General features: G+C 48.2%; 2 protein-coding genes across 3 annotated transcripts in view; both read right to left on the bottom strand.

Moving 5' to 3' along the window:
- ppp1r16a (protein phosphatase 1, regulatory subunit 16A) overlaps nucleotides 1-15,660 on the bottom strand; it is a 187,082-nt gene that overhangs the window by 76,708 nt on the left and 94,714 nt on the right. For both annotated transcript variants that reach the window (XM_067969143.1, XM_067969133.1), the window contains one exon: nucleotides 11,224-12,568. In XM_067969143.1, the coding sequence (XP_067825244.1) occupies nucleotides 11,224-11,470 (247 nt within the window). In that variant the 5' untranslated portion in view covers nucleotides 11,471-12,568. The remainder of the gene's footprint in view (nucleotides 1-11,223; nucleotides 12,569-15,660) is intronic.
- LOC137300050 (fucolectin-1-like) overlaps nucleotides 1-15,660 on the bottom strand; it is a 433,112-nt gene that overhangs the window by 368,769 nt on the left and 48,683 nt on the right. The window lies entirely within an intron of this gene.

The following is a 15,660-nucleotide window of genomic DNA, read 5'->3' as shown; positions in this document are numbered from 1 at the left end:
TCATTTCCCTGCTCTTTCCTCATAGCCCTGCAAATTTTTCCCTTTCAAGTATTTATCTAATTCCCTTTTGAAAGTTATTATTGAATCTGCTTCCACCGCCCTTTCAGGCAGTGAATTCCAGATCATAAAAACTCGCTGCGTAAAAAAATTCTCATGTCGCCTCTGGTTCTTTTGCCGATCACCTTAAATCTGTGTCCTCCGGTTACCGACCCTTCTGCCACTGGAAACAGTTTCTCCTTATTTACTCTATCAAAACCCTTCATGATTTTGAACAACTCTATCAAATCTCCCCTTAACCTTCTCTGCTCTAAGGAGAACAACCCCAGCTTCTCCAGTCTCTCCACATAACTGAAGTCCCTCATCCCTGGCACCATTCTAGTAAATCTCTTCTGCAACTTCTGTAAGGCCTTGACACCCTCCCTAAAGTGTGGTGCCCAGAATTGGCCACAATACTCCAGCAGATAGCGCTTGTTAGACCTGTAATATCACAAGGCGGGATTTCAGAGCGCTGAGAACAGCTGAGAGGAGCCGAGCCGAGCGGAGGGAGCGTCCGATAAAAGGCGGGATTTCAGAGCGCTGAGAACAGCTGAGAGGAGCCGAGCCGAGCGGAGGGAGCGTCCGATAAAAGGCGGGATTTCAGAGCGCTGAGAACAGCTGAGAGGAGCCGAGCCGAGCGGAGGGAGCGTCCGATAAAAGGCGGGATTTCAGAGCGCTGAGAACAGCTGAGAGGAGCCGAGCCGAGCGGAGGGAGCGTCCGATAAAAGGCGGGATTTCAGAGCGCTGAGAACAGCTGAGAGGAGCCGAGCGGAGCTGCGACCGAGTTCGAAGTGACGTCAGGAATCAGATCGGGACGCGACACAGGGGAGGCACCTGATTGGTGAGTAGGTTCAGGTGAGTATTTCTCCTTATCGACAGTAACTGAAGTAAAAGGAAAGGGAAGGTCTGCAGGTCTTATAGGAAGTAGCGTTTATTTTTTAGTGAATCAAGGTCCCTAGTGTAGTTAACATTCTCTAAATTGAGAACAATTTAAAGGAGTAAACTCCTTAAAGGGAGTGGTAAGTAGTTTTTCTTTCCTTTTTTTTCTCTTGACATTGTAGTTGTTCTTAAGCTAATTTAAGGGTTAAGTCATGGCAGGAGATCCCAGCGCCGTGTCATGTTCCTCTTGTGGGATGTGGGAATTCAGGGCTCCTTCCTGTATCCCTGATTCCTTCACCTGCGGGAAGTGTGTCCAGCTGCAGCTATTGTTTGACCGCTTGACGGCTCTGGAGCTGCGGATGGACTCACTTTGGAGCATCCGCGATGCTGAGAAAGTCGTGGATAGCACGTTCAGTGAGTTGGTCACACCGCAGATAAAAATTACTGAGGGAGATAGTGAATGGGTGACCAACAGACAGAGGAAGAGTAGGAAGGCAGTGCAGGGGTCCCCTGCGGTCATCTCCCTCCAAAACAGGTATACCGTTTTGGATACTGTTGGCGGAGATGGCTCACCAGGGGAAGGTGGCAGTGGCCAGGTTCATGGCACCGTGGCTGGCTCTGCTGCACAGGAGGGCAGGAAAAAGAGTGGCAGAGCTATAGTGATAGGGGACTCGATTGTAAGGGGAATAGACAGGCGTTTCTGCGGACGCAACCGAGACTCCAGGATGGTATGTTGCCTCCCTGGTGCAAGGGTCAAGGATGTCTCGGAGCGGCTGCAGGACATTCTGGAGGGGGAGGGTGAACAGCCAGTTGTCGTGGTGCATATAGGCACCAACGATATAGGTAAAAAACAGGATGAGGTCCTACAAGCTGAATTTAGGGAGTTAGGAGTTAAACTAAAGAGTAGGACCTCAAAGGTAGTAATCTCAGGATTGCTACCAGTGCCACGGGCTAGTCAGAGTAGGAATGACAGGATAGCTAAGATGAATACGTGGCTTGAGAGATGGTGCAAGAGGGAGGGATTCAAATTCCTGGGCCATTGGAACCGGTTCTGGGGGAGGTGGGACCAGTACAAATTGGACGGTCTGCATCTGGGCAGGACTGGAACCAATGTCCTAGGGGGAGTGTTTGCTAGTGCTGTTGGGGAGGGTTTAAACTAATGTGGCAGGGGGATGGGAACCGATGCAGGAAGTCAGTGGGAAATAAAGTGGTGACAGAAACAAAAGGCAGTAAGGGAGAGTATACAGAACATGACCGGACAGATGGTCTGAGAAAGCAGGGCAAAGACCAAGGGAAGACTAGATTAAACTGCATTTATTTCAATGCAAGAAGTCTGATGGGCAAGGCAGATGAACTCAGGGCATGGATGGGTACATGGGACTGGGATGTTATAGCTATTACTGAAACATGGCTAAGGGAGGGGCAGGACTGGCAGCTCAATGTTCCAGGGTACAGATGCTATAGGAAAGATAGAGCAGGAGGTAAGAGAGGAGGGGGAGTTGCGTTCTTGATTAGGGAGAACATCACGGCAGTAGTGAGAGGGGATATATCCGAGGGTTCGCCCACTGAGTCCATATGGGTAGAACTGAAAAATAAGAAGGGAGAGATCACTTTGATAGGATTGTACTACAGACCCCCAAATAGTCAACGGGAAATTGAGGAGCAAATATGTAAGGAGATTACAGACAGCTGCAAGAAAAATAGGGTGGTAATAGTAGGGGACTTTAACTTTCCCAACATTGACTGGGACAGCCATAGCATTAGGGGCTTGGATGGAGAGAAATTTGTTGAGTGTATTCAGGAGGAATTTCTCATTCAGTATGTGGATGGCCCGACTAGAGAGGGGGCAAAACTTGACCTCCTCTTGGGAAATAAGGAAGGGCAGGTGACAGAAGTGTTAGTGAGGGATCACTTTGGGACCAGTGATCATAATTCCATTAGTTTTAAGATAGCTATGGAGAAGGATAGGTCTGGCCCAAAAGTTAAAATTCTAAATTGAGGAAAGGCCAATTTTGATGGTATTAGACATGAACTTTCAGAAGTTGATTGGGAGAGTCTGTTGGCAGGCAAAGGGACGTCTGGTAAGTGGGAGGCTTTCAAAAGTGTGTTAACCAGGGTTCAGTGTAAGCACATTCCTTATAAAGTGAAGGGCAAGGCTGGTAGAAGTAGGGAACCTTGGATGACTCGGGAGATTGAGGCACTAGTCAAAAAGAAGAAGGAGGCATATGACATGCATAGGCAGCTGGGATCAAGTGGATCCCTTGAAGAGTATAGAGATTGCCGGAGTAGAGTTAAGAGAGAAATCAGGAGGGCAAAAAGGGGATATGAGATTGCTTTGGCAGATCAGGCAAAGGTGAATCCAAAGAGCTTCTACAAATACATAAAGGGCAAAAGGGTAACTAGGGAGAGAGTAGGGCCTCTTAAGGATCAACAAGGTCATCGATGTGCGGAACCACAAGAGATGGGTGAGATCCTGAATGAATATTTCACATCGGTATTTACGGTTGAGAAAGGCATGGATGTTAGGGAACTTGGGGAAATAAATAGTGATGTCTTGAGGAGTGTACATATTACAGAGAGGGAGGTGCTGGAAGTCTTAACGCGCATCAAGGTAGATAAATCTCCGGGACCTGATGAAATGTATCCCAGGACGTTATGGGAGGTTAGGGAGGAAATTGCGGGTCCCCTAGCAGAGATATTTGAATCATCCACCGCTACAGGTGAGGTGCCTGAAGATTGGAGGGTAGCAAATGTTGTGCCTTTGTTTAAGAAGGGCGGCAGGGAAAAGCCTGGGAACTACAGACCAGTGAGCCTGACATCTGTAGTGGGTAAGTTGTTAGAGGGTATTCTGAGAGACAGGATCTACAGGCATTTGGAGAGGCAGGGACTGATTAGGAACAGTCAGCATGGTTTTGTGAGAGGAAAATCATGTCTCACGAATTTGATTGAGTTTTTTGAAGGGGTAACCAAGAAGATAGATGAGGGCTGTGCAGTAGACGTGGTCTACATGGACTTCAGCAAAGCATTTGACAAGGTACCGCATGGTAGGTTGTTACATAAGGTTAAATCTCATGGGATCCAAGGTGAGGTAGCCAATTGGATACAAAATTGGCTTGACGACAGAAGACAGAGGGTGGTTGTCGAGGGTTGTTTTTCAAACTGGATGCCTGTGTCCAGCGGTGTGCCTCAGGGATCGGTGCTGGGTCCGCTGTTATTTGTTATTTATATTAATGATTTGGATGAGAATTTAGGAGGCATGGTTAGTAAGTTTGCAGATGACACCAAGATTGGTGGCATTGTGGACAGTGAAGAAGGTTATCTAGGATTGCAACGGGATCTTGATAAATTGGGCCAGTGGGCCGATGAATGGCAGATGGAGTTTAATTTAGATAAATGTGAGGTGATGCATTTTGGTAGATCGAATCGGGCCAGGACCTACTCCGTTAATGGTAGGGCGTTGGGGAGAGTTATAGAACAAAGAGATCTAGGAGTACAGATTCATAGCTCCTTGAAAGTGGAGTCACAGGTGGATAGGGTGGTGAAGAAGGCATTCAGCATGCTTGGTTTCATTGGTCAGAACATTGAATGCAGGAGTTGGGATGTCTTGTTGAAGTTGTACAGGGCATTGGTGAGGCCACACTTGGAGTACTGTGTACAGTTCTGGTCACCCTATTATAGAAAGGATATTATTAAACTAGAAAGAGTGCAGAAAAGATTTACTAGGATGCTACCGGGACTTGATGGTTTGACTTACAGGGAGAGGTTAGACAGACTGGGACTTTATTCCCTGGAGAGTAGGAGGTTAAGGGGTGATCTTATAGAAGTCTATAAAATAATGAGGGGCATAGATAAGGTCGATAGTCAAAATCTTTTCCCAAAGGTAGGGGAGTCTATAACGAGGGGGCACAGATTTAAGGTGAGAGGGGAGAGATACAAAAGGATCCAGAGGGGCAATTTTTTCACTCAAAGGGTGGTGAGTGTCTGGAACGAGCTGCCAGAGGCAGTAGTGGAGGCGGGTACAATTTTGTCTTTTAAAAAGCATTTGGACAGTTACATGGGGAAGATGGGTATGGAGGGATATGGGTCAAGTGCAGGCAATTGGGACTAGCTTAGTGGTATAAACTGGGCGACATGGACATGTTGGGCCGAAGGGCCTGTTTCCATGTTGTAACTTCTATGATTCTATGATAGTACTTGTTACAATCAATGTGTCACAGGTGATCAGATAGCACTGATTGTAATCAGAGCATTACAGCTCATTATGATCACAGTACCATATCAGAAAGATCTGATTATGAACTTACCATCTTGATCTTGAAATTGTTTCCAGTTTAGGCTCCAGGCTGCCCGTCGTCGATATCATACAACCCATCAACAAGTACTGCCTCTACCCGCTTACTATTAACTCTCTAATGTGACCGGCCTTAGTCCCTCGTAAACAAAAACTGCTCATTTATCTCATCTATTCCCCTGCCGACCTGTGATAGTACATTTAGTTTTGTTCCTCTCATTTTCTGCCTCCTCTTTGATTAAGGTGCTGACTGGTGCTGGTAGCCCACCAGTCCTGCACTCAGGTGGTAATGTGACGTACGACCGTGACAAAGTTGGCAAGCTAATCGACAATCAAGCCCAATTCTGTTGTCATGCACCACCCACTCAAAGGCTTTTCAGCAGCCATCAGGGGAAAGGACTTAAGTAGAATTTGCTTATCACACTCCTCAGGAACATCCCAAAATGTTTAATATACAATGAATTACAGTGTGCATTGTGTGAATCTGGCACTAATTTTCACACAGTGAAGTCCCATAAACAGCAATGAGATGAATGCCCAGTTAATCCGGTTTTTGGTGCTGTTGGTTCAGGAAAGGATACTGGTCAGGACGTCAAGAAAGCTCCTCGGTCTTCTTTGAATAGTGCCCTGCAATCTTTAATGTCCAGTTGTACAGGAAGATGAGGCCATGGCTTAGTGAACATTTATTGCACCAATTGCTCTTTCGACCCCCTATTCCCACTAAACTGCTGACCACCCAACTTCCCTTCCTGGCCCCCATGTTAGCTGATATTGTTAACGGCTCCCTCTCCTCAGGTATTGTCCTCCTCCTCTTCAAAACTGCCATCATCACATCCTCTAAAAACCCACCCTCGACCCCTCTGTCTTTGCCAACCACTGCCCCATCTCCAACCTCCCTTTCCTCTACAAAGTCCTCAAACGTATTGTCACCTCCCAAATCCGTACCCATCTTTCGCGCAACTCCATGTTTGAATCCCTCCAATCAGGTTTCCACCCCTGCCACACTACTGAAAAGGCCCTTATCAAATGACATCCTATGTGACTGTGACGATGGTAAACTATCCCTCCTCATCCTTCTGGACATGGTTGACCACACCATCCTCCTCCAACACCTCTCCTCCATCGTCCAGCTGGGTGGGGACTGCACTCGCCTGGCTCCATTCTTATCCAGTCGTAGCCAGAGAATCACCTGCAATGGCTTCTCTTCCCGCTCCCGCACCGTTACCTCTGGAGTCCCCCGAGGATCAATCCTTGGCCCCTTCCTATTCCTCATCTACATGCTGCCCCTCGGTGACATCATCCGAAGACACAATGTCAGATTCCACATGTACGCTGACGACACCCAGCTCTACCTCATCTCCACCTCCCTCAGACCCCTCCACTGGCTCTGTGTTGTCAGACTGCTTGTCCGACATCCAGTCCTGGATGAACCGAATTTTCTTCCAATTAAATATTGGGAAGACCCCCCCCCCCGTCACAAACTCTGTACCCTTGTCACTGATTCCATCCCCCTCCATGGCCGCTGTCTCAGGTTGAATAATGCTGTTTAGCCTCGGCATCATATTTGACCTTGAGCTGAGCTTATGACCCCATATCTTCTCCATCACAAAGACCTACTACTTCCACCTCCGTTATATTGCCAATCTCCGCCCCTGCCTCAGCTCATCCACTGCTGAAACCCTCATCCATGCCTTTGTTACCTCTGGACTCGACTATTCCGACGCTCTCCAGGCCGGCCTCCCATCTTCCACCCTCCGCAAACTTCAGCTCATCCAAAACTCTGCTGCCCGTATCCTAACTCACACCAAGTCCCGTTCATCCATCACCTGATGTACATTGGCTCCCATTCCAGCAATGCCTCAAATTTAAAATTCTCATCCTCGTGTTCAAATCCCTTCATGGCCTCGCTCCTCCCTATCTCTGTGACATCCCCAAGTCCTACAACTCTCTGAGATCTCTGCATTCCTCCAATTCTGAAATCTTCAGCATCACCCATTCCCTTCACCCCACCACTGACAGCCGTGACTTCAGCTGCCTAGGCACTAAGCTCTGGAATTCCCTTTCTAAATCTCTTCGCCTCTTTACCTCTCTCTCCTCCCTTAAGGTTCACTTCCATTCTCAACCCATCAGATAATGAAGCAATCTGTGCCCGCATGCAGCAAGACCTGGACAACATCCAGGCTTGGGCTCATAAGTGGCAAGTAACATTCGCACCAGATAAGTGCCAGGCAATGACCATCTCCAACAAGAGAGAGTCTAACCACTTCCCCCTTGACATTCAACGGCATTACCATCGCCGAATCCCCCACCATCAACATCCTTGTCATCACCATTGGCCAGAAATTTAACTGGACTAGCCACATAAATACTGTGGCTACAAGAGCAGGTCAGAGGCTGGTATCTGCGGTGAGTGACTCACCTCCTGACATCCCAAAGCCTTTCCACCATCTACAAGGCACAAGTCAGGAGTGTGATGGAATACTCTCCACTTGCCTGGATGAGCGCAGCTCGACACCATCCAGGACAAAGCAGCCCGTTTGACTGGCACCCCGTCCACCATCTTAAACATTAATTCCATTAATTCCCTCCGCCACCAGCGCACAGTGGCTGCAGTGTGTACCATTCACAGGATGCACTGCAGCAACTCGCAAAGGTTTCTACGACAGCACTTCCCAAACCCACGACCCCTACCACCTAGAAGGACAAGGGCAACAGGCACATGGGAATCATTACCGCCTGCACGTTCCCCTCTAAGTCACACGCCATCCCAACTTGGAAATATATCGCCGTTCCTTCATCATCGCTGGGTCAAAATCCTGGAACTCCCTACCTAACAGCACTGTGGGAGAACCTTCACCACACGGACTGCATTGGTTCAAGGCGGCAGCTCACCACCACCTTCTCAAGGGCAATTGGGGATGCAATAAATGCTGGCCTTGCCAGCGACGCCCACATCCCATGAATGAATAAAAAAAAGACTCTCCTTAAAACCTACCTCTTTGACAAAGCTTTCAATCACCTGTCCTAATATCTCATGCGGCTTAGTGTCAATTTTTGTCTGATTATGCTCCTGTGAAGCGCCTTGGGATGTTTTCGTAAAGGTGCTATATAAATGCAAGTTGTTGTTGTTAAAGATTGCGCAGCTCTCCCTCAGAGCTGCACTAGAGTGTCAGCCTGGATTATGCGCTCAAATCTCTGGAGTAGGACTTGAACCCACGAGCTTCTGACTCAGAGGTGAGAGTGCGACCAATTGAACCAAGCTGGTGAAGCAATCTAAGTGGTGGGAGAGTCCAGAACAAGGGGGCACAATCTTAAAATTAGAGCTCGGCCGTTCAGGGGTGATGTCAGGAAGCACTTCTTCACACAAAGGGGAGTGGAATTCTGGAACTCTCTCCCCCAAAAAGCTGTTGAGGCTGGGGGTCAATTGAAAATTTCAAAACAGAGATAAATAGATTTTTATTAGGTAAGGGTATTAAGGGGTATGGAGCAAATGGCCTTCTCCTGTTTCTCTAATCAAGATCAGGAATCGAAGGTGACTTTTCCCTCAGCCTGGAATATTTAGCAGACCCTTCGCCACCCAGCAGAGAGCAGCTAACTCAGCACAGATTGGCAGTGAATCTGCAAACTTCTGATCAGGATCACACAGGCTGCCACATTTAGCCAGTGAACAATGGAAGGGGTGATTAACACTGAGCTGTATTACAATACCAAGACTAAGGGAAAAAGGCAAAAAAAAAATCATACTGGTGATGTAACTAAGAGAGTCCATATTTATTGGAGCTCAGCTATCAGAAGCAGCTGTTGCCTACACTTATAGTGCCAAACGCCACCCTCTGTCCAGCATGTTAGTACTCAGGGTAAACTTGATGGGAAGTGTGTGTTTCCTACACACGCACACACACACAGCACACACACACACACACAGCACACACACACAGCACACACACACACACACAGCACACAGAGTTTGCAGAGATGTGTGTTTAAATCTTAGTCATTGCCTCTGTGACGCGATTCGCAGGACAGCTCAGGCTCTTCACTTGGGCGGTACCGGAAATAATAAACAATCCTGCAGCCTGATTCAACCAAACCTCTCCCTCAGAAATGTAAGAACAGGCCACAGATATTTCCTCCCGCCCATTCCCCGTTTACTGGAGGTGTCTGCTCCTAGGTTCGCCCTCCAGTGCCTCACCCAAGGGACCATTCTCTGTGTGCGAATCTGGACACTGAGCATCGGCAAAGCCATTCAATGGGCAGCGAGGCCAGGCCCAATCGCATCCTCGCCCGACACTTGTATTCCAAAAGGGGTCAGCGGTTAGGAATCAGGAGCAGCAGAACCTGACCCTCATTAACTGAGCCAGCCAGGAGGGGGAAGGGGATAGTGTCACAGCTGCACGAAAGGGTCAACAGTGGGAGTGTTGAGAAGTGTGGGAACATTGTCGCTATGAGAGTGAAGCAGCAGAACCCAACGTTTGATTGTCTGGCGATTTAAAAGGATGCCTTTGTTGCTTTTGGAAGGAGAAATAGGAAGAACTAATTGCAGTCTGCCTAGCACCATTTCCATCAGATAATCAGGAGGCACAATCTGTCGGTGTATTACTGATACAGATCACTGCTGATTTATCACTAAGACTCCTCAAGGACCATAGAATTACACAGAAACAGGACACACCATCCAACCAGTCCGTGTTGGTATTTTCCCTCTACACCAGCAGTCGTCCCACTCTCGCCCTGTTTCCACTCCCCTTTCCTTCAAATTAGAGTGGGAGTGAGGGGGTTTTCCACAATGCAACACATACCAAGTATGCAGGCATTTTGTGAGGTCCATGGGGCCAGCAGTGCCGGGGAACATAGGGACAGGTGGTAGCACTGTAGGCAGCTTAATTAAACTAGGATTAGACTGGGTTTCCATTAAAAGCTGCTTTGATACTGGTGCCAGTGCAGTACTGGCTCGATGAGCCTGTGGCTGGGATAAGGGAGCTGGATTCAGGCGTGTAAACGCCAGTCTCCCAGATACAGGCTTGTCAATGCCAGTCTCCTAGAATCAGAGTTAAAATGTACCAATACTAATGTTGTTTAGGATTACGACTCGTTGCTGTTTACATCCACTTCCTCAATCCTCACTTAACCCTCCAGCTCCCGTCCCTGTGCCTTACACTCTATTAGTATTGTTGTAACGATCCTGATCAGTGCTTGGTCGCTGAGTATTTCTCCTCTTTTTTTTCTCCCTCCTTTCCTGAAGGCACTGACCCATGCCGGGCACGGTGCCACAGAAGTTGGCATCCTTCCGGTACCTCGTCCGAGGGCGATTTTTCACTGGACAGTGTTCCTGGTCTGGTAATAGTTGAGCCTGACCTGATGTGGACACCCACATTTCCAGCAGTGATTGTGATTAGCAGCAGTGGGTCCCCCACCCCCAGGTCAGGGGCCATTTGCCGCACCCCACCCCACCTCGATGGTCGTCAGAGGCACTTACTGTATTCTTGTACCACATGTGCACTCATGAGAGGCAAGTCTCCATGTCATGGGCACATTCCAAGAAACAGCCCTCTTGTCCCATCGTCCTCCTCTTTCCCGTTGGAATCTAGTTTAAATAATTAGCTTTGCACAGCTTCACAGCCTTGTCCCTATTTAAATGTATTCCATTTTTACCCAACACCATGATGTGATTATATGATATATGTTTCATTTAAGTGCAGTATATTGGATTGTCTCCTACTCGCACTCATTCTTTCCCAGTGGAACTCCTCCCTTTCCTCGGTCTGCTCTTCCTCCTACAATCTACAGGATTTTAAAACCCTAGCTTGGTGTCATCCTTCACTCTATCTCCGCTCTCTTCGAGCTTGGTTGTGTCCTTCGTCGTGGGCTTGTCCCTTCCCCTTGACCCCTGAGAACAGAAAGACCCTTTTCCTGGTGAAGCACCTGCAGTTGCCACTGGCTAGCTGCAGGGAGTTTCCCGTCAACGCTTTCTCTCAAACGTCCCCAGGACCCCGCTAACACACAGCAACGGTCATTACCTTCCTCGACGTCATTCCGGGACGCTGCCTCCAGCAGTCTGACGTTGTCAGGGAACCGGATTCTCTTCGGCCCTCTGTTGCTTCTCTTTTTGTCCAGCTTCGCCTTTTTACCTTGTGTGTCCTTCTCAAACTGCGCCCACTTTTTCAGCTGCTGTGTGCGCCGTTTGTGGGCATGCTTGAGACGCTCCTGCGTGGTCATTTGCCCGACCAGTGGCAGCTCCGCCAGAAGCTCATTGTGTTCTGCCATGATTGTCCACACGCTGGGGAGGAGGGGGGTGTGGGGTGGTGGTGAGGGGGCCTACTTACCACTTGTAAATACCTCTGAGCCAAAAGGAACGCCCCCTGTCAGCACAACAGAACCAAGTGAATGGACTCCTGCTCCTGTTGTCTCGTCACATATCCTTAGAGAGAAAACAGAATGATGCTGTCCGTGATAGCACTGGTTTCTGCCACGGCTGTAACGTTCGTTCTCAAATCGAGCTCAGTGTCGATATTTAACCAATGTCCCCAGCTCCTCGCTTTGTGTCCTTGTATATACCAACCAAAAGGAGGGAATGAAAGCAACGCTGAAGATTATTCATTCAAGTATCCCGAGTCAATCGAGGGGAAGTGCAGAGAGACTATAAACATTGTTATTGTTCTCAGGCATCAAACTACAGCATCAGTCAAATCCAACAAAATTCCCCCCCCCCCCCCCCCATCTCCTCCTCAGGAGCCAGTGTTCAAAAAACAAGGGGGAGTAGTTAGGATACACCAGTTGCTGAAAGGCGTTTTACAGTCACTGGAGTGGTGGGAAAATGGGTGTGTCCCCCTCCCCACAGAATGGATTCCAGTCAGCACTGTTGAAGCTGGGAGGAGGGTATTAAGCACAGGCCAGGGACACGTTTACCCCGCTGTCGTGCCGAGTCTGGTAACCAACACGTGGAACCTGCTCTACTGGATGTGCGGAATGGCTGTTCTTGGAGGGGATTTTCCCCAGAGTGCGGTAATTCGGGGTCTCCTCACATATAGTTCTGGGAGACTATCCTTACCGAGACAGTTAGCTAGTTCGTTCTTCGCAGGCCTGTTTCCAAACCGTTCTTGGGTGTCCGTGAAGTAGGTTTTTTACCCTCATAAAATAATTTCCAGATGAGGATACACTCTGCCTGGGGTTGCGGTGAAGATCTCTGCAAACATCCCTCCGCTGTTCGGTGATTAACGATGTTTGATCAAGCGGAAGGTGTAGTGTCAGGAGCCGGATGGCTTTAAATTAGACGGAAAATTTTGCCCACACCTTTGTGTCTCCAGGCGACTGATCCGCTGGCCATGTTTCGGCTTGCCTTCTTGCAGTCAGTACATCGAGATGCTGAGGGAGAGCGAAACAAAAAGCTGTCAATAAAGGCTCTGTTGTGCAATACACACAGCTTTCAAGTATTAGAGTTAGGGAGATTTGGACTTAACCCCGTCAGTACTGCAACTCCTTTAACGTGATCTAGGAACACAGGAACGGGAGAAAGCCATTCAGCGCCTCAGGCCTGCTCTGCCATTCAATTAGATCAGGGCTGATCTGTCCCTCAACTCCATTTACCCTGCCTTTGCTCCATATCCCTCGATACCCTTACCCAACAAAAATTTATCGCTCTCAGTCTTGAAAGCTCCAATTGACCCCCAGTATCCACAGCCTTTTGGGGGAGAGAGTTCCAGATTTCCACTCCCCTTTGTTTGAAAAAGTGCCTCCTGATTTCAACCCTGAACGGCCGAGCTCTAATTTTAAGATTGTGCCCCCTTGTTCTGGATTCCCCCCAACCAGAGGAAAGAGTTTCTCTGCGTCTACCCCATTGAATTCTTTTATCATTTTAAACACCTCGATTAGATCACCCCTCAACCATCTAAACTTTATGCAGCCTGTCCTCATAATTTAACCCTTTAAGCCCTGATACAGAATCTCCTCCCCCATCTTCTGAAGGTGCAGACATTTGCTGGGGTTCGGTTCCATACATCCTTTAAGCCTCCAACCATTGTTCACTTCACAGCAAGGACCAACAGGCTGTTTGTCCGTGAGGGAGGAATGCAGCCAGACCCAATAATGCCCTTAGTCAAGAGAGCATGTGCACCTTCCAGGAAAATGAGCGGAGACCCTGGCTAAATATGTTTTTCTCCCTAGCCCGGGGGCGCTGAGGTCATTTACATCACCCCTGCCGACTACTCGGCAGATCAATTAACTCAACACAGACCAGAGGGTCAAACTGGGGAGGTTCTGAGATTTTTTGGGGGAGTGGGAGGGGTTCAGTGAGTGATCCTACCCCTGAACACAGCAGCACGGGGTGGGGCACAGGTCTGTTCCCCTCCCTCTTGGCCGTAGCAGGAACTTAAAGCGGGAGAAAATATTTTTTTTTAATGTGAGCAAAGAATACAGATAGAAACAGGAAACTGGTTACAGTTTACATCGATAATCGTAAAAGTACACCTGGCGAAACTGTGGAGCGTTTCACGACTCACTCACATGGAATAAAGAGAACAAAGGAGGGGAACTGAGGTATATTGGAGGATGCAGGGAGAGAAGGAGTGCCTATGTGGGCCCCCTTAGGTACCATGGAACCTCCTGTTTCCATTAATGTGGATATACCTCAAGCTGCTGATACTGACTGACACACTTTGGTATTTTTTATTCATTCTCGGGATGTGGGCATCGCTGGCAAGGCCGACATTTATCGCCTGTTCCTGGTTGCCGAGAGGGTGGTGGTAGGCTGCATTCTTCTGCTTACTACAACTGAGTGGCTTGCTAGGCCACTTCGGAGGGCAGTTAAGAGTTAACCACATTGGTGTGGGACCGGAGCCACATATAGGCCCAGACCGGGTAAGGACGGCAGGTTTCCTTCCCTAAAGGACATTAGTGAACTTAGGAGTTACCAACGAGGCAACAGCCCTTTCCAAACCTTCAGGCCCATGAAATTCAAACAGGACAAAGCAGTGAATAAGGAATTGAAGTGGAAATAGAAACAGAGTTGCCTGGGCTTCTTGGGCCAGATCGTTGGGCGTGCAGACTCACAGACACCAATTTGGACACGTCCAAGGAAATTATTCCATAATGCTCCAACCACACATACCGTTAGCCAATGAGGCTGTGGTTAGACTATATCATGGTTCAGTCATCAAAGAACATTTTCTATAATTCACAGTCACCCACCAGCACAGAAGGAGGCCATTCGGTCCATCCCGTCTGTGCTGGCTCTTTGTCCTGTTCTCTCCATGGTTTTGTCTTCCTCTGCTTCAAATGTTCATCTACTTCTCCTTTAAGAGAAGCAATGGTCTCAGCCTCAACCACTTCCTGTGATAAAGCATTCCAGTGTCTAAAGTTACTTTAAAATAATTACTAATCAGCCTCCCCGATGGAATGGTGTGGTACTGAGTCACACAGAGCATGGAGGTTGCTGGTTCAATGCCCAAGTGAGCCGATTTTAGACATGATCGCCCTACGGGAATACAAGTAGCTTCAGTGTCCTGGGCTGGGGACAAGGAATAAAGAATATCGACCAAGGTTGCTGCTCTAGTGAGCCCTGTAAGTAGGTGTGCACAGGGACAGCATGGGGTGGCTCTGCTGTCATTACCTTGAACAGCCTGTTCACAGATTCACACATTCGGAATGACATTCTGGACGGTGGGTGGAGGTCCTTGAACTGTACACCGGCCACATTCAGTATGCTCGGGAAATAGAACCCACACCACAGCACCGCAGTGTCAGTCGGTGTTACCATAGTACACTGTTCGCTGTCCTGTCATTTCCCTGGCAATAGACTGAAGCTTCCACAATTACATACATAGAATGGACAGCACAGAAACAGGCCATTCGGCCCAACAGGTCCATGCTGGTGTTTATGCTCCACACGAGCCTCCTCCCTCCCTACTTCATCTCACCCTATCAGCATATCCTTCTATTCCTTTCTCCCTCATGTGTTTATCGAGCTTCCCCTTAAATGCATCTATGCTATTCACCTCAACTACTCCTTGTGGGAGCGAGTTCCACATTCTCACCACTCTCTGGGTAAAGAAGTTTCTCCTGAATTCCCTATTGGATTTATTACTGACTATCTTATATTTATGACCTCTAGTTCTGGTCTCTCCGACAAGTGGAGACATCTTCTCTACGTCTACCCTATCGAACCCTTTCATAATCTTAAAACCTCTATCAGGTCACCCCTCAGTCTTCTCTTTTCTGGAGAAAAGAGCCCCAGCCTGTTCAATCTTTCCTGATAGTTATAAGCTCTCAGTTCTGGTATCATCCTAGTAGATCTTTTTTGCACCTTCTCCAGTGCCTCTATATGGAGACTAGAAGTGGTCACAGTACTACAAGTGTGGTCTAACCAAGGTTCCATACAAGTTTAGATAACTTCTCCGATTTTCAATTCTATCCCTTTAGAAATGAACCCCAGTGCTTGGTTTGCTTTTTTTATGGCCTTA

This window comes from Heptranchias perlo, chromosome 2 (genome assembly GCF_035084215.1).
Source record: "Heptranchias perlo isolate sHepPer1 chromosome 2, sHepPer1.hap1, whole genome shotgun sequence".
Taxonomy (NCBI): Eukaryota; Metazoa; Chordata; class Chondrichthyes; order Hexanchiformes; family Hexanchidae; genus Heptranchias; species Heptranchias perlo.
This window is presented reverse-complemented; position numbering and strand designations above follow the sequence as displayed.